Here is a 17,510-nt window from a genome sequence, read left to right as displayed (position 1 = left end):
CCTAAACTCTGCTTTGGGTCCCTCTTCTCTCTTGCTCCGGTGGCTGCAGCAACCTCCAGACTCACTCCTCCAGTCCAGAGCACAGTCCTCGGCTCGGCGTTGCCCTGTCTGACGCCCCCGAGGGGGGCCCCACAGTCCTCATGGTTCTGGCCTTGCGTCCCATCGCGGCTCTCCCTTGCACCCTGGGCTCAGCCTACCACCTGCTTGATCCTCCCTCAGTGCGTCCTGGTGGTTCACTCCTCTGTGCCTTTGCAGCTGCTCATTCCTGTGCCTGCATTACGTTCCCTCCTCTGGGCTAGCACCCCTCCCCGGGACCCCAGGGCCCCATGCTTCCCTCCCTTAGTCCTGACCACCTAGAAGTGAAACTTCCTGTTTCCTTCCTGGACAGGAGGGTCCTTCCAGAGAGGACGCTGGGCCTGCTCACTCTCTGTCCCCAGGTCCTTTTTTTTTTTTTTTTTAAAGATTTTATTTATTTATTTATTTGACAGAGAGAGAGAGAGAGAGACAGCGTGAGAGGGAACACAAGCAGGGGGAGTGGGAGAGGGAGAAGCAGGCTTCCCTCGGAGCAGGGAGCCCGATGGGGGCTCGATCCCAGGACCCTGGGATCATGACCTGAGCCGAAGGCCGATGCTTAACGACTGAGCCCCCCGGGCGCCCCGTGTCCCCAGGGTCCTGCAGAGGGGATCTCAGTCCCAGGGGAGATTTGAGTGGATGCTTGTGTATGTCTGGTGCTATACTGTATCCTCATTCAGTTCTTTCTCAAATGCTAATGCCAGTTTCTTTTCCTTCTCTTATTTTGCATCTTGCAGGTGGTGACAAATGTCCCATGGCGATAGATAATTCCTGTGATCTATTTGATTCCACCCTGGTGGTGCCACCACGATCAGGTACAAAGCTGAAGTCTGGGTAACTGTGGCGGGGTTGGGTGTGGCAGTAGGACTTTTTAAATTGAATGAAAGGGGGTCCCTGGTCCCAATCAGGAGAGTGTTTGTCAGGATTTGGGGCTTCAGCATGTCTAGCTGGTGAGCTCCTCCCCCACGCCTGTTAATCTGTTCCTCGGTGTTATTAACCTCAGCAACGTCATTGGGTCCTTGTGGCCTTAGATGGAAGTGTGAGCACCTTAGTGTGGCTTTAAGGCCTCCAGCATCCAGCCCCAGTGGGCCCGTCCAGCCCTGTCCATCTGCATTCATATGGCCATACAGAGGGGTCCCCATCCTGCAGATGGGCCCTCACTCTCCTCTCACTGGGACCATGCGTTGTGGCTCCGTCTTTTTCCAGGCCACCTTTGTCCCATTCTCTGCCATGCAAATCCTCCTCCTGCCCCGAGGCTTATTCTGAATGCAGACTTCTTTGTGAAATGACTTTTCTGAGGCCCCCAGTCAGAATTATTCATCTGGACTTTTGTTGATCCAAAGGTAAAAAGCAACAGGCTTTGCCTCTGTTTAGTGTAATTTTTGCTTCTTGTTCAACCCAGCTCAATTGTTGCTTCTCCTAGGAAGCCTTTCCTGATCTCTCTTCCTGCTGCACAGGGAATTGATTATTTCTTCCTCTGAGCTCTGGCTCTTCGTCATTGTGCTGTTACACCTCCCGTGTGGTGTCTGATTAGACCATGGGCTCCTGGAGTGCAGACACTGGCTTGATTCGTCTGTATAGATCAGGGGTCTTTGCAGAGTGGGTGCCTGATAAGTGTTGGTTGAATTGAATCGAGCTTCTCCCATCAGACGAATAAGCCCGGGGCGGGTGAATAGACGAAGGTCTGGGAGCCAGGCCACTTGCCGCCCCCTGTGCTGTGCCGGGTGGCATTTGGGACACAGGCCTTTCCTCCCACCTGGCTTTAGTGTCGTTGAACGCAGCTCGATGAACACAGGATACTGCCCCAAGTGGATCTGACATCTTCCCTCTCATGTTGTAGCTTCAGAGACTCCTCCACTCTCTGGAAATGACACGGACTCCCTCTCCTGCAACAGTGGCAGCTCGGTCACCAGCACCCCATGTGCATCCCACCTGGTCGCTGGCCACCGCCCGTGGGCCCACACGAGTGGCAGCCACGTCCTGGGCCTGGCTGGGGACTACGAGGCCCTGTGCCAGCAGATTGGCCAGGGCCAGAAGCTCTTTGCCGAGATGGCCCTTCAGATCCAAGAGGCTCCCCAGCCCGCAAGTCCAGAGCCGGGAACCAAGGTAACCTGACTGACTGCGGGAGGGGGTGAGGTGCTCACTGGAGCAGTAAGTGCAAAGGGCACCTGAGGGCTCCGAGAGGCAAAGGGTGCGTGCATCCTCGGTAAGGCCCTGAGAAGGGGGACCAGGAAGTGGAGCCCACGAAAGCTCAGGGGTCAGGTCCAGTCCGGGGCACTGATCTATGGGAGGGACCCTTGGCGAGGTTTGTACCCTGTCAGTGCGAGCTCTTCCCTGGGGTCACTCTTTCCTGCCTCATCCTGCTGGATCCTCCTCACTTTAAAGTACCTTTTGTTGAGGACCCAGTGTGCCAGGTGCTTGACACAAAGTTACTCATTCACTTCCTCCAAGGGCTGGGGTCACATCTTCTCTGTCCTCCCAGACTGGACCCAACCACCAAGCTTCCGTGGGTCACATTTTCTGGTCCCTCTTCTCAGGTCCTGAGGCCCCCTGCTTCTTGGTACCTGATTTGCCTTTTTGTTTTATTTTGTTTTACTCTATTGTAAAAGTCATTTGGTATTTTACATTTCACTAGATAATAAACTTCAGGAGAGCAGGGATAGTGTCTCTTTGACTCAACGTTGTATCTTTACTACCTAGGACAGGGCCTGGCGTGCAGCAGGTGCATGGTAAATATTTGTTGAATGAATTCATAAATGTTAATAAGATTACTGTTGTTTTCTGATCATAATCTTTATTGTACAAAAGCATAAAAACATCACAGGGTGTTCAGTGCTTAAAATGTTGATACACACGCACACACTGTTTTAGCTCATTCATAAACTTTAATAAAACTGACTCACATGAATTTTGTATTTTGACTCTCAGTTAACATATAAACAATTTTCCTATCCCATTCAGCATTTTTCTAGAACTTTTAGGGGCTGGAAAATAAGCCAGTATGTGGAGGTAACACCATTTGTTTACTCTTTGCCCTGTTTTTTCGACATGTGAGGGGTGGTGAGCACCCTTGTACACAGACCTCCCGTGGCATCTTTGATTAGTTCATTAGGGATGGATTGCGGATAGTGGAAGGCAGCTCACTCCCAGGCTGTGAACCCTTCAGGGCCCTTGGGGAGAACTGTTGATGCATTATTTCCAAAAATACGTATCCCTGTTTACAAGTGAGAGTATCTCACTGCACCTTGTTCTTCATTAACTAATTTTATTTATTGTTTTAGGTATGGTTTTTTGCCAATTTGATAGCTAAAGAGTGCATCATTTTATTTTGTAGTGATTTTATTCCTCGTGAAGACAGCGCTCTTTTAATTTCTTTTCTTTTTAAACTGTATTTTGTTTTCCCTTCTTTGGCTCATGTTCTTGGCTTTCTCTTGCCCTTGACCTCCCCCGATTAGGGTTTGCCTCTGTCAGCAGAGGGTGAGGGAGACTTTACGAGGCCCCAACTTCATATTGGCAGTACGCAGCGCCGTTTAGCAGGGGCTGCTGAAGACAGAAGCACTCGTGTTTCGTCCCTTGCTGTTGGCACCTTTTGCCTTCCGGAGAGGCTCCGTGGTGCGGAGCCATGCGAGTGGCCCTACCACAGACCCTCTTCCCCTCTTCTTGGCGTAGTAAATACAGTTAACGCAGGTGGTTATTAATCATGGTTATTGATTGGGCTAAAATCACCACCGAAATTCTCTCATAATCTATAATTCACCAGTCTTTAAGAACAATAAATTGGTGTCGTCTGGCACCAGGCTCTCGCTCAGCATGTGGACACAAGCCCTGCGGTCTGGAGATTTATGCTGCCCATTAAAGCCGGCTTGTCCATAATCTTTTTCAATGGCATGTAACAACCTTCTCCCCTCGCCCACCCCGCCCCTTGCGCAGGGTCCACACTTGGCGCCTCTGAACAGGTTTGTCACCAGCGTGGGCACAGCCAATCTGATCCTCGAAGAGGCTGCGAGATTATTGACGCTTTTCTGGAGGGTCTCACTCCCCACAACTGGCCAGTGCCCGCTTCAGTGTGAACAGGTAGGTGGTGACACCCGGATCCCGAGGCTTAGGGATGCCACTGGGGCTTGTGACTCGGTCTGCAGCCCAGGACCTTGCTTGTGGCAGGTGTGCCCTCAGTTTGGGGAACACGTCAGAGGACGGGGGAGGTGCCGTGTTTGGTAAGGGTGTCGTGTCAGGCACCGTGCTGGCTGCTTCAGGTGTGACCTTGCCTGCTCCCCCAGCATCCCCGTGGGCTCGGCCTGTGGTCCTGACCTGACCACGTCCCCACTCGCAGCGTGTCTTTGTGGAGGGAAATCCTGTCTGCGTCTTACACATGGGGAAGCTGAGGGTCTGGGAGTGAGGCCCGACCAAGGTTACAGAGATGGTTTTGGCAGCACAAGTATCTGAATCCAAAGGGTATGCTTTCATTTTATAGATTTTAAGTCCTAGTTTGTCCTCATGGACTAGCTCATTCCCTTCCACTCTAAATCTCTTTCATTTTAGGTGCCTTTCTCTGGACTCTCTGATTCCTTTTGATAGCTTTCAGAGTCAGATTATAGGGATTCTAGTTGCAATCTGTTTTAACTCCTTCGAAAGTTTTTTTTTTTTAACCAATGAAAATCATTTATTGCAAAACCATTGAAATTTCCCTCGAAAGCATAAAGCTTGACTTTGCAGCAACTTGATTGTGACCGAATTCAGAATGGTTGATCCCACAACCATCCTCATCCCCATCTTTCATGGCACAAACCAGGAGTCAGGCAGTGCAGAGGCCCTCCCTAGGTTTTCGTCGGTGGGAAACAGCTGGTATCGTGACACGGCGAGCTGCCACTCTGGTCGTTCAAGGAGCCTCCCGGAAGGACGAGCATGCAGATGAAGGAAGAGTTAGAACTTTGCTTGGTGCTCTGATAGGTATCTACCCTGCATTTATCTAAGCTATCAGTTTTTGCCAAAGGCCAGGAGAAAGGCAGAGGGAAATTGGCATTCCATGTCGTTACTCATCTAGTTAAACCCCTTCTGACAGCTCTCAGATCTGTCAGCCGTGGCAAAGAGGCAGCAGTGAAGCCTCGGAAGGTTCTAATGAGCCTGCCCTGTGATTTCCCTCTTGGGATCCTAGGGAGGAAGTTTGGGTGCACTAAGCTCGGGGAGGTAGGTAACCAGTCATTTCGCAGGGAAATCATGTTTTGGCCACTTTTAGCCAGTGGGGCCATGGAGAGGAAGAGGGCCCACTGGGCTCCAGACCCACATTGGCCTTGCGTTTTCTGCTCACCCACCGAGCTCTTCCCATCTTCGGCTGGGTGACACAGATGCTCCGACTGCCTGAGTGCCTGGGCTCCCCCCTCTTGGCTGCCAGGCTTCTTCGCACCTTTCCCGTCTCAGCTTCCATCTTACGTCAGGGTTGGAGGGGCTTCCCAGTCACTCAGTCATAGCGCCCTCTTCTGCTTCATCATAGCCCTTGTCGCAAATTATATATTTGTTTGTTTAATGTCTGTGTCCCAGAAGGGGCCATGTTTATTTTGTTCATATTTTTGAGTGAATAATTTTTTTTTCCTATTCCCAAACGAGTACTTGCCCATATGATTTTTAAAGCACATAAAATGTGCTGAATGAAACTCGATGCAATGTTTTTGTCCTCAGTACACAGTAGTGTCTGTTAAATAGACAGAAGGAATGTAGATCTTCTTTCGTGTGTGTGTGTGTGTGTGTGTGTAAATGTAAATTATAGTCACATCGATCCCCCCCCACCAGCAAACTAGTCCAGGGACTGGCCGGCGCTTGTGATGACTCACCCTTCTTTCCAAGCGTTTCTCATATAATTGGTTATGCTGACTTTAGCATCATAGAATTTTAGAGCCAGAAAAAGGACCTTAGAGTTGCTCTGATATGGTTGCTGGTGCACACAGACCCCCCGCGTGGTGTTAAATTGCCTCAAGCCACTTTTTGTCCCTGCCTGTGTTTCATACAGTGCCTTTTTCTTAGTGTGAAATGTGTGTAAAGCAGATTTCCAAGTTTTTGCCATCAACCCCAGTGGTTTTTTTTTTTTTTTTTTTTTTTTTTTACGACCTAGGGTTTTCTCTGAGTGTCATTAATTTGCCTTTTGCATTTAATATACCGTCCCCTGCAGTCCCTAGGACTACTCTGGAAAGTGTGTATCATATACATCAGTTTATCTAAGAAGGTTGTGGGGAGAGATACAAATATATACACATATTTGCTTATAAAAATTTTCTTTAACTGGAAGTATAAACAATAACAAGGGAACAGGCTACTTGGAGGGGTGGGAAGGAAGAGGAGGGAAGGGCAGGAATAGAGGTAGATTTCTCTGCAAAGATCTTGTTTTGTAAATTTGACATTGGAACTGTACAAGTGCTTTAAATAATTGAAAATAAATCAAAATGGAAAAAGAGCAATTTCTTAAAATTGATAGTAAGATGAACAAACCTTACTATATATGTAGTATTGAAGGCATACCCAACAAAGAGGGAACATTTCAAGACTAAAACACAGCATTTTGACTATATCCCTAGTAGAAATACTCTAAGGGCAAAAAAGGACTGAAAAAAAAAATGTGGTTTTCAGTGATGGTACTGTTAATAGTAATATTGGTACTGATGTTTAAAAACTGTTATATTTGTATTGTAGGATAAAACAAATAGCTAATTAGGTTAAGATTTTTACTGCCAGAGAAGAGATATAAATTTAAAGACAAAGAAGCAAAAATCCTGCCATCCTTGATTTGGAAATATCAGTATGAACTTGTGTTACATTTCTTATTAAAAACATTTACTTTTAGGCTTTAAAAATGTCCACTCCAGTACCAGTGAGCACCTCTACTGCCAAACTGTGGTTTCTAAATACCTTTTCCCACTAACAGGAACCAGGACTCCTTGGAGAAATGGTTTGATTCTAGGTCTGGGGCAGGAAATGTACAATATGAGCTTAGAACATCTTTTCATCCTACTGGAAAAGAGGGGAAAGAGGGAGTAAAACAGATTTACAGTGGTTCTCAAATTATGGTCCCTGGGTCAGCAACATCAGTGTCATCTGGAAACTTGTTGGAAAGGCAAATTTTGGGGCCTCACCCCAGATCTATAATCGGAAAGTCTGGGAGTGGGCCCCAGTGGTCTGTTTTTACAAGTCTTCTTAGTAGCCCTGAGAACCACTGGATTGAAAGAAACTTGAGACATATCAACTGCAAAACATGGAGTTTATTTGGATGCCGATGAATTGGACCAGTTGTTCAAAAAAATGAAATTATGATGGGCTCAGGGAAATGTCTCCTGACGTACATGGTGATACTAAGCAATTATTTTTTTTAAAATAATTTTTTATTTAAATTCAATTAATTAACATATAATGTTCGTTTCTGGGGTACAGGTCTATGATTCATCAGTCTTAAATAACACCCAGGACTCATTACATCACGTGCCCTCCCCAATGTCCATCATCCCAGTTACCTCATCCCCCCACTCCCTCCCCTCCAGCAACCCTCAGTTTGTTTCCTATGATTAAGAGTCTCTTATGGTTTGTCTCCCTCTCTGGTTTCGTCTTGTTTCATTTTTTTCCTCTCTTCCCCTATGATCTTCTGCCTTGTTTCCTAAATTCCACATATCAGTGAGATCATATGATAATTGTCTTTCACTGACTGACTTATTTCACTTAGCATAATACCCTCTAGTTCCATCCACATCATTGCAAATGGCAAGATTTCATTTTTTTGATGGCTGCGTAATATTCTATTGTGTGTATATACATCACATCTTCTTTTATTGTTGTTCTAGGTGTGGTGACAATGTTGTTTTTCTTTCTAAAGAATCTTTTTTCTAGAACTATATATGAAATATTTTATGGACATGAAATATGATTGCCTTCTGGGGTTGAGTTTAAAAATACTTTTAGTGTGTGGGTGGGTAGGGACGTAGATGAAGCAGGTTTGGCCATTATTTGATAATCACTGAAGCTGGCAGTTCATTATCCCATTCTTTCTACTTTTGTGAGTGTTTGAGGTTTTTCATTATAAAAAAGAAAAAACCATTCAAAAAGCCAGCTCCGGGAGTCAGGCCCAACACTTCTGAGTCAGCGGGTGGCCTCCTGGGAGGGGCGTGTGTCCCAGCTCTGAGCTGGGCTCTGTGGCCTGAAGGAAGAGCTGCTCTGTTGAGCTCTCCTAGGTGGCAGGCACTCTGCCCTACACGCAGCATCTCCTTTCATCCCTTATGGGAACCTCCAGAGAGGTAGGTATTATGTTACCATTTTCCAGACGTGAGAACCAAAATTCCTTGCTTTATCATCACAGCTGGAATGGACCGAGCTGGGTCTTCTAGCCCTGTTGTTTTTGCCATGGCACATTCATCCTGTAAAAATGAAGACTTTAGTTCAGAGGAATAGCAGACATGCAGAATTAAAATGCCTTGTTTTAAGTTCTGGATAGAAGATGGATAGGATATTTTGGGAGTGCAAGTGAAAATTTAACCTTCCAGTTGGCAAAGGGTCTCACAGCACCTACTCTGTGCCAGGTGCTGGGGGTCAGAAGGAAGAATTGAGTCTCGGGAGAAGAAGCAAACAAATAAATGATCAGTTAAATTCAACATGAAATGGGCAATGACGAGGGAAGGACTAGGCGTAGTGAGTATCCAAAGGAGCAGTAACCAACCTAGACTTCCGCTGGGGAGGAGTCTCAAGGAAGGCTTCCTGGAGGAGGTGTTGCCCAAGCTGACTTTTGAAAGAGGACTAGAGGTTAGCCAGGCAGGGATGAGGAAACCATGGTCCATCCTCAGGCATCATCCCCTTTGCATCTCACTCTAGATGGATGGGGTCAGGGATTATCCCAGTTCTACAGCCGTGGAGAATGACTTTGTCCCAGAATGTGTGGTCTGGGAAACCATGACCTGACACAAATCTTTGTGGGCTCTTAGCGTGAGGAAGAGAATCGGAGAAAACCTGAGGTTTAAATTAGGATCTGTTTTGGAAGAACAGTTGACGTCCTTGTAGCTGACACAGTTGGTTAATCTTGAAAGTAGGTTAAAGCAGGGAATCAAGAGATGATACATACCTTAAACATCATAGTTTAACTGAAAACAGTTAAATGTACATTCATTTGCCATTCTTTTGATGTAGGGCCAGGACCTTTTCTTTGAATGTAGGTCTGCTGATGAGGATTTCACATCTCCTTTCTTTCATAAACCACATCCATAATGTATGTGTGTCACTTCCAATTTCTGTATTTTTAAGATGAAGAAAAAATGTAGACACTTGTAAAGCAACTTGAATATAGAATTCTTCTAGATTACGTTCCTTCCACATCTTTCATAGTTGATTCACCCACACCTAATTTGCCAGAAATGTGGTTTTTAGTGACTTGACTTTATCAAGTCTTTCCTGAGACATATGTTAGTTTTCATACAACCAATTCTCTCTTTTCATATACACATTTCATGGGTTTACTTAATACTTAATTAAATCCCATAACTGATTGCAAGTAAACTGCCATAAACAAGTTTGGGAACAAAGTTAAGTGGGGTTCCTTGTAAGTTGGCAGCCTGATGTCTCCCCTCTGGGGAGCAGAGGTGTTTCCCCGTCGCAGAGGGTGCCCTGTGCCAGCATGCCTTAGGGGGGGTGGCTGGAGGGGGGAGGTTGATGAGAAAGGAGTGTCCTTAACTCTGTGAACCAGCTCAGCGGAGACTGGTTAAGAGAGCCTGTAGACTGTGCACATTTCACATTCGAGGTCTGGGAACTCTGGCTGCCAGTGGGTGGCGAGCCAGAGTTCCCCACACCTCTCAAAGATGAAAGCTCTCCTGAGGATCATACTCTCCTAATCATAATTTTATATTCTCTTTTTAAAATTTATCATTAAAATTTTTTGTTTTAATGATCATTATAGTTTTTGTTAAAAAGAAAAAACCTCAAACAATTCTGATAAATTTTTAAAAATGAAAAATAAAACTTCCAAATCACATCTCTCAGAGATAAATCACTATGAACGTTTTGATGTTGTCTCTTTGTTCATCACATTTTTTAGACATCACATATACGTCTATGGATATAAATCTATGTATTCACTTTTATTAAACAGGAATGCCTGGTATACAATAGCAGTTCTGGGCTCTTTTTGTCACTAATTATGATCTTTCAACATCAATAAATAGAGTTCTACAAGATTTTCTTTTAAGATTTTCTTTATTTCTTTGAGAGAGGGGGGGGAGGGAGAGAGCACAAGCGGGGGGAGGGGCAGAGGGAGAAGGACAAGCAGATTCCCTACTGAGCAGGGAGCCTGATGTGGGACTCCATCCCAGGACCCCCAAGATCATGACCTGAGCCAAAGGCAGCCCCTTAACCGACTGAGCCACCCAGGCGCCCCTACAACATCATTTTTAATAGCTGCAGAATTATGCCATCGTATATGAGTACCATGATTTACTTATGCAGACCCCTGTTGAAACAAACCAGGTTGTTTATTGGCTCCTACTATGAACAATGCTGAGATGAACATCCAGGAACATAGGTATCTTCTTGTGCTTATGTGCTTATTGGTGGGGGTACATGCCTAAGTATAGACTTGCTGGATCAAAGGGTTGAGTGCATTTTACAGTTTGGTAAATCTTGCCAGGGCGTTCCACCCAGACTGTGCCAACTCGCAGTCCCGCTAGTGCTCCCAAGAGTGCTCGCCCCACACCCTGGCCCCGCTGGATTTTCCTGGTTTTGCCAATCTGACCAGCAGAAAATGGCTTCTAGTTTTCATTCAAATATTGCTGTTAGTAAGGTTGAGCATCTTTTTGTATGTGTTTTAATTCTTTCCTATGTGTTAGGGTGTTTTGTATTCTTTGTTCATTTTTCCAATTCCTTTTCTCTCGAGACTGGAAAAATGAAGGCAGAGATCACCAAACTACACAAAAAGCTGTTTGAACAAGAAAAGAAGTTGCAAAACTCTGTGAAGCTTTTGCAGCTGAGCAAGCACCAGGAAAAAATCATCTTTGATCAGTGTAAGTGAGCGGTTGGGGGCGGGCCGCTGTGTCTGACCACTTCATGCCTCTGAGGACTAAAAACCCCCTCCTGGACACCCACTTGGGATTCCAGATCACCTGTCATCATGCCTCCTATTTATGGGTTTCCTTTCATACTTCGTCCTTTCTGACCTGCACAAATAAATTCACTTAACAGACCTCAGTGGAGAGGCCATGTGCTGCCAGCGACTGTCATCTCTTTGGGGAGACAGGTGCATGGCGTGTGCTTTGACAGGAACATGTGTGGGGTAGGGCCTTAGGCAACACCGAGAGGGGGATGGGGAGGGCGTCATTCTGTCCTAGAAGGTCGGCTTCTTGGACACACGGACAGCTGAGTCTGCAGGAAGGAGCAGGTGTGGGTCAGATGGAAAGGGGGCAGCGTGGACAAAGGCAGAGTGGTAAGAAAGAAGGTTTTGGATGTGAGAAGCCTACGCCAGTTCACGTGGCTGGAGTAAGACTGCAAGTGGCAGGTTGAGGCTGGAGGGGTCGCTGGGACTGGGACTGCATCGTGAAAGGCCTCAGGGTGCAGGCCCCGGGCCGGTCGTGTGCAGGGCAGAGCACGGACCTGTTGCTGTGTGTGTGGGAAAGCCTTGCTGGTGATTGCTGCCCTGGTCCGGGCAGGCCAGAAGGAGGCCTCGGCCGGGCCGTGAAGATCCAGGGGGAGGGGATGGTTTTGAGAATTACTCCTCAGGGCAGATACAGAAACTCAGGCTAAATAGCATTTGTAACGTCACTGCTCGTCCTGATCCGGGAGCTTCAGAGATGGTGGGGAACAGGTCTCTGGCCCCAGTAGAAACCCACAGCATGGGTGCACCGCCGAGTTTCTGCCGGTGCCTGTGGGCGTCACAGCCCTGGCCCAGCCTCGCTGTCTGCCTGTCCCTGTCCCCGTTCTGGGAGGGCTGCCGACTGGGGCTTTCCTCTGGAGCTACCTGCCTGCTCCATGCTGCTGTCTTCTCCAAGGCCAGCGTCGTTGGGGCATTTCTGAGAAGCACAGAACGTAGATTGTTGTCGGGTAGGAGTTCTTCTTAGCTACCCCCCAAGGAACCTTCTGAAGCAGACTCCATGAGACTGGCACAGTTGGAAGTGTGGAAGAAAGATGCTCAGTCGTGGGGCAGGTGCTGACTTTGTGCTCCATGCCCCCGTGCCAGGCTCTGGGCACAGAGGTGAGCGAGACAGTTCCTGCCAGCACAGAGCTTTGGCTTAACGGGGCAGAAGCAAAAGTTAGCTGCAGGGCAGCACGTCCCCAGCAGCCTCAGGTGGTTCAGGGCTCTGGACTGATGGGGTCTTGAGGGATGAGTAGGAGTTAGAGAAGGGGTAGGGACAGGATTATGGCAGGTGGCCTCAAGGGTGGGAACTCAGTATTCAGGAACCTACTTGGGATATGCCAAGGGATTTGGTCTGAGGGACAAAGCGAAAGAGCTAAGTAGGGTCCCCAGGGGCCTGTGGACGGACTCAAGAATGAGTGACAGGAGTCAGTGTGGCCCATCGAGTCTTAGAAGGTCCTTGTGGCTGAGCAGTGTGTGGGGGGGTGTGTGTGGCAGGAGGCAGAGAGACCTTTTGGGGGCTATGGCGGTCCCCCTGATGACAGCAGGGAGGCCTGGCAGGGCTGGGGCAGGGCCATGGAGGGGAGGGGATGGTTTTGGCAGATTGTCAGGAGGCAACCCTGGCCGAGTGGTGGCTGTCGCAGGGCTCTGGCCCGGGCTTCCCGTCATACATAGAGTAAAAGCACTGGCGGCACCTCTGGGGGACAGCGCCAGTCGTGGTCATGTGTGAGGCAGCTGTGGAGCACTCGGGTAAGACCCCCAGGGCAGCAGGGGGTGGGAGGTGGCGATTTTGCGCAGCCCCCAATCCAGGGACAGTAGGACTCTGCAGTGGCATCTCTCCGTGGCAGCCCCGAACAGTCACAGGGCTCATGAAATTCACCTCACTTGCTGGTGAGGAGATTTTGGAAGTGGGCAGTAGGTTCAGATGGGCAAGTTACTATGGTCGATCCAGCCTCTGAGCCCCACGTCAGTGATCCTGGAGTCATTACTGAGCACAGTTCAGATTTCCACACCCCTGTGTGACCTGGAATAAATGACTTTAACTCCCTGAGCTTCTAATTCCTCATCTCTAACCAGACACAGTAATTCCAATGGACTCAGGTTGGCCAGACAGGCCTGGGTTCTAATCACAACTTAGTTAGAAGTGCCTCAGTTTTCATATCTGTAAAATGGGATGGTAATGATACCTCAACTTTATTGTGCTTTTTTCAGGAACAGAGCATGTGCTCAACAAACACTAGTTCTCTGCCTCCTTTTTCCCATGAGTTCAGACTGGATTCTATGAGTACAGGTGGCAGGCAGACCGTTAATAGAAAAACCACAGATGTCTCATACCACTGCCCCCGCTAAAGCGGTGTCACCCATCTCCATGTCTGCAGGGCTCGGCTCAGAGCCGGGTGAGGGGTTTCCCAAGGTGGCCCAGCTGGTGGCCAGCCCTGGCCTGTGATGACTCCAGTGCCAGGCTGTGTAGCTCCACCCAGTGAGCCAGGTCCTTGGAGAGTCCCCGAACCTGCCAGCCTCAGGTCTGCTCCTGGCTCTGAAGGATGAAGCGAAAGTTGGTGTAGTGTCCCCTCCTCTGCCCCCCTCCCCCACCATGGTGACCGGGAAGAGCAAGGGCCTGGGGCTGGTCTTGACCAAGCTGAACACCTCGTCTGCTCCCAGAGTCTGCAGGGGAAAGGAGGGAAAGCTGTCACGGGGAGACCCAAGGGCCCCTGCCATTTCCTTGTCACGTGACCTGGAACCACGGCCTCACCTCCAGCCTCTGACCTAGGGATGCCGCCCGGACAGACTTGGGGGTATTCACTGAGGTCACAGTCGGCAAGCTGCCTGTCACGAGCTAGACACCGAAGCTGGTGGCTTCTTTGTCAGCCCTCTGCTGAGGTGGGAGGAACCCTGCGTGGAGTTGGGCAGTCCTGGGTTCGAGTCATGCCTCAGCACTGGGCAAGCCTGGATTTGGGACGAGCTTGTTACTGCTCTGTCTCTCGGGCTTCTCCTGGCAGCAGGGATTTCCGGGCTCTGGAAGGTGAGCAGTACTGTGCAGATGTGAGGCCCTTTCATGCTTGGGGCAGGTGAGCCCTCGTTCTTCACGGGGAGTCTTGTGCTTTTGGTACCTCTGGTCTCCTTTCAGTATGATTTTAAACCTCTACACCTGGGGTACCTAATCTTTTCTGGGTCACAGGCCCTTTGGCAAGTCTCAGAAGAGGTAGGAGGTCTTTCCAGAAGAACGCATCCACCCAGATACGTGCAAAGATTTGCACATAGTTTCCAGGGATTTAGGACCCCTCCTAAAGCATAACCCCGGACCCAGGTGCAGAACTCCTGCCCTGTGGCATGGGGGTGGAGGGCGCAGAGAGACAGTGGGCACCTCTGAAATCCAGTTTGGCCAGTTAAAAACAGCCCACACTGGCTATCTCCCCCACCCACCCCCCGGGTATCACAGATTGCAAACAGACTTTGTTACTTCGTTGGAAATATTTTGTGAGGCAAGAAATAAATATTTTCCCAAGGCCACCACATGGCTCCTCTTCTGAAGGAGGCATTGGGGAGTTGGACTGTGTGTGCATTGATGGGGAGTCTGTTTCATACTTGGGCACCATTGGCCAAAGGCCCAGTTCCAGAAGCCTTGACTCTGTCTTCCCCAGGGAGTAAGCGGATTCCATGATCCTCACCGAGGCATGTTTAGAACGGACCCCTGATAGGGCCAGAAATCTCTTCAGTGGTGGCATTCCCACCGCTGCTGGTGTTTGTGTTGGACAAGAAAAAGGATTCAGGGAGGAAGCGGCCTCACTTTACAGTTGCTGCCCTGAAAGGCAGGCACCCTGCTTCCTCCCAGGGCTCCTGATTCACTGAGCATCTGCCCTGCACACAGTTTAGAGCATCTGATCGGTGGGACCTCTGGACTCGTCCCATCCAGGGAATCACGTCGGGTTCTTCTCCCAGCTAAGGACATCTAAGGAGAAAAAAATGCCCAGAGTTCATGCTTTCCCCCAATTGATTTGAACGCCTGCTCTGAGGGTAAAAATTGACTTTGCAGAACTGCCTGTGACCCTTGCCTTGGGCCTTGGCACATGGGCTTGCTTGGGGTTGGACACACCCCCTTCCCAGAGCTGTGCCTCAGGAGGGCCTAGGAGACCAAAGTGTGTGGGGGCTAGGCACGGGACTCTCCCCTGCCCTGCACCATTGCCCTCGCCCTTCGGACCCATAGAGGTGAGCCCCAGGGTTGCCTGGGCATGCACAGGCTTTGCCGAGCCTGAAACACGGGCTGGTATCGCTGTGAGGTTGTGGCTTAGCATGACCTCGAGGAGGTGACTCTGGCCCACCATGGACTCTTTGGTCTTGGGGTGTGTGATGGGCAGCTGGAGCCTTCCACACCTCTCTTGGGTCTGGATGCTTCTGGCTTGTCCACATGTCTACCTGACCCATTTGGGGTTCAGGGGGTGCTTCCTCCCAGCAGCCAGCTTTTACACTGTCTCCCTGAGCATCTGTGTCTAACAATCCCATTCTTTCTTTCTTCTCAGTGGTCGTAACCCACAAAATCCTTCGGAAGGCCAGAGGAAACCTGGAGGTAATGCCCCTTTGAGTTCTGTTATTGGAAGCCCATTTGGGGCATGGGGAATGGGCGCCGGGCAGGAAGTGACTTCTTTTGAAAAACGAAGCTGAAGGTGAAACCAGGACACACGTCTTCCACAAACAATTGCATTTTTCCACCAGCAGCACATAAAAAGTTTTGTTTTATTATCGTGTGTTTTCAGGGCTTGTTCTAATTATTACATTTGTTGGCTATTTTTCCGAGTGAGAAATACAGCAAACAGTGCCTGGCGCGTAGTAGGTGTTTGATAAACATCTGTAGAAGGAATGAATACAATACGATCTTACCTCACTGGGTTCTGTAAATATTTACTGAGTAAACAGTGTGTCCTTGAAAGTAGTTTCAGTGTAACAGTTTCGCCTTGAACTCTGCTGGGGATCTTATTACTTGGAGGCCCTCCATGGGACCTAAAATTCTCCTTTTCTCCCTCCCTTTTCCTAGCTTAGGCCTGGGGGTGCCCATCCAGGAACATCCAGCCCCAGCCGACCAGGCTCCTGAGGAGAACTTTCCAGCCAATAAAGCTTGTGGTTCCCACTGAGCTCCCGCTGTGGCTTTGTTACAAGTGTGGTTTCGATTTATGGAGGGAAGAAAAGGACTGTCTGGCTGAAGGAAATCTGCTTTTCCCTTTATGTTTTCTCTCCTAAAGTCGGTTTAAGGGTTGTCGTCAGACAGCGTTTGGGTGCCCAGCAGTGAGGCTCCTAACAGGCCCCGAGCTCTCGGGCGCTGGGCGCTTTGCCTCTGGGCTGTGGTGTCATTGCTGAACACACGGCGGCCTTCGTGGCCACCGTAGATTGGCTTCGTGCTCAGCCAGCTCCGTGGTGGGAGGCTCCTCACTGAATGGTGCATGTCAACTTGGTGATTCAGTTACTTCGTGCAGAGCCTGGAAGCCCAGGGCCTGAACTCCAAAGCGGGACAGGCCAGGGTCTTGGGGGTGGCACGGCCCTTGGATACCTCCCAAGGTCTCTGCTAAGGTCACTCAGGTGTCCAGAGAGGAAGGACAACGTGCGGCATGGCCGGGCCCCGGTATCTGCATCTGGCCTGCACTGGGCAGTGTGTGGTCATGTCCCAGAGCCATCCCCTGAGGGGTGCCGTTCCCAGGGAGAGGTCCGAGTAAGGCCCGGAGCAGGGACTTGTCATGCAGTGACCCCAGGATGATGGTGCTCTTTCCATTCCACTGTCCCGTCTGTCCCATAACATTGCCTGGTGGTTTGCTACGCCCTTGTCATTGACCTTTGTGTTTAATCATCCTTTGTCTTTGTCATGAGCTTCCTGATGGCTGAGAAGTCAACGGGGTAGGGCTCAGCCCCCTTTGCAGAAGCCCACCGTACCCCACAGAGGCACTGGCAGACCGGGCTCCCCCAGCCCATGCTCTGTGCTCAGCTCTGCTCCTTCTGCCTCATGGCCCCATGCTCACCTCAGTGCCAAGGAGCAGGCGTCCGCTGAGCAGCCCATCATCGGGGAGCACAGCGAATCCTGACTCCACCTCCCTCTGTGCCCATGCCGGCCATCATTCTGGGGACTTCGGCGTCTGTGTGGGGGACACTTCAGTTTGCTTTTCCTCTGCAATCACTCATTCTGACACTTTGCCCTTGTACCATCGCCTCATGTCCGTCAGCTTGCTCGCTCCTTGTCCCCTCCTCTGCTTTGACCTCTTGGAGGTCCTAGTCTCTGGTCCCTTTGCCTCTTTCCCTACCCCTGCGCTCCTTGTCTTTAGTTCCTCTCCCGCCAGGTTTCTCGAATCTTGCCTGCCACATCTGAATTCCTTTTGTGCCC

The 17,510-nt window shown here is 49.4% G+C and overlaps 1 protein-coding gene across 6 annotated transcripts in view; it reads left to right on the top strand.

Moving 5' to 3' along the window:
- Window positions 1-16,275, top strand: part of CDK5RAP2 (CDK5 regulatory subunit associated protein 2) — a 172,035-nt gene extending 155,760 nt beyond the window's left edge. For all 6 annotated transcript variants that reach the window (XM_045883023.3, XM_054509379.2, XM_054509378.2 and 3 more), the window contains 6 exons: window positions 810-887; window positions 1,913-2,178; window positions 4,003-4,146; window positions 10,958-11,084; window positions 15,667-15,713; window positions 16,179-16,275. In XM_045883023.3, coding sequence (XP_045738979.2) covers window positions 810-887; window positions 1,913-2,178; window positions 4,003-4,146; window positions 10,958-11,084; window positions 15,667-15,713; window positions 16,179-16,235 — 719 coding nt within the window. In that variant the 3' untranslated portion in view covers window positions 16,236-16,275. The remainder of the gene's footprint in view (window positions 1-809; window positions 888-1,912; window positions 2,179-4,002; window positions 4,147-10,957; window positions 11,085-15,666; window positions 15,714-16,178) is intronic.
- Window positions 16,276-17,510: the final 1,235 nt, after the last annotated feature.

Source organism: Mirounga angustirostris, unplaced genomic scaffold (assembly GCF_029215605.1).
Source record: "Mirounga angustirostris isolate CCGP_5_RB_7025 unplaced genomic scaffold, mMirAng1.0.hap1 SCAF_15, whole genome shotgun sequence".
In the NCBI taxonomy this organism is placed as follows: domain Eukaryota; kingdom Metazoa; phylum Chordata; class Mammalia; order Carnivora; family Phocidae; genus Mirounga; species Mirounga angustirostris.
This window is presented reverse-complemented; position numbering and strand designations above follow the sequence as displayed.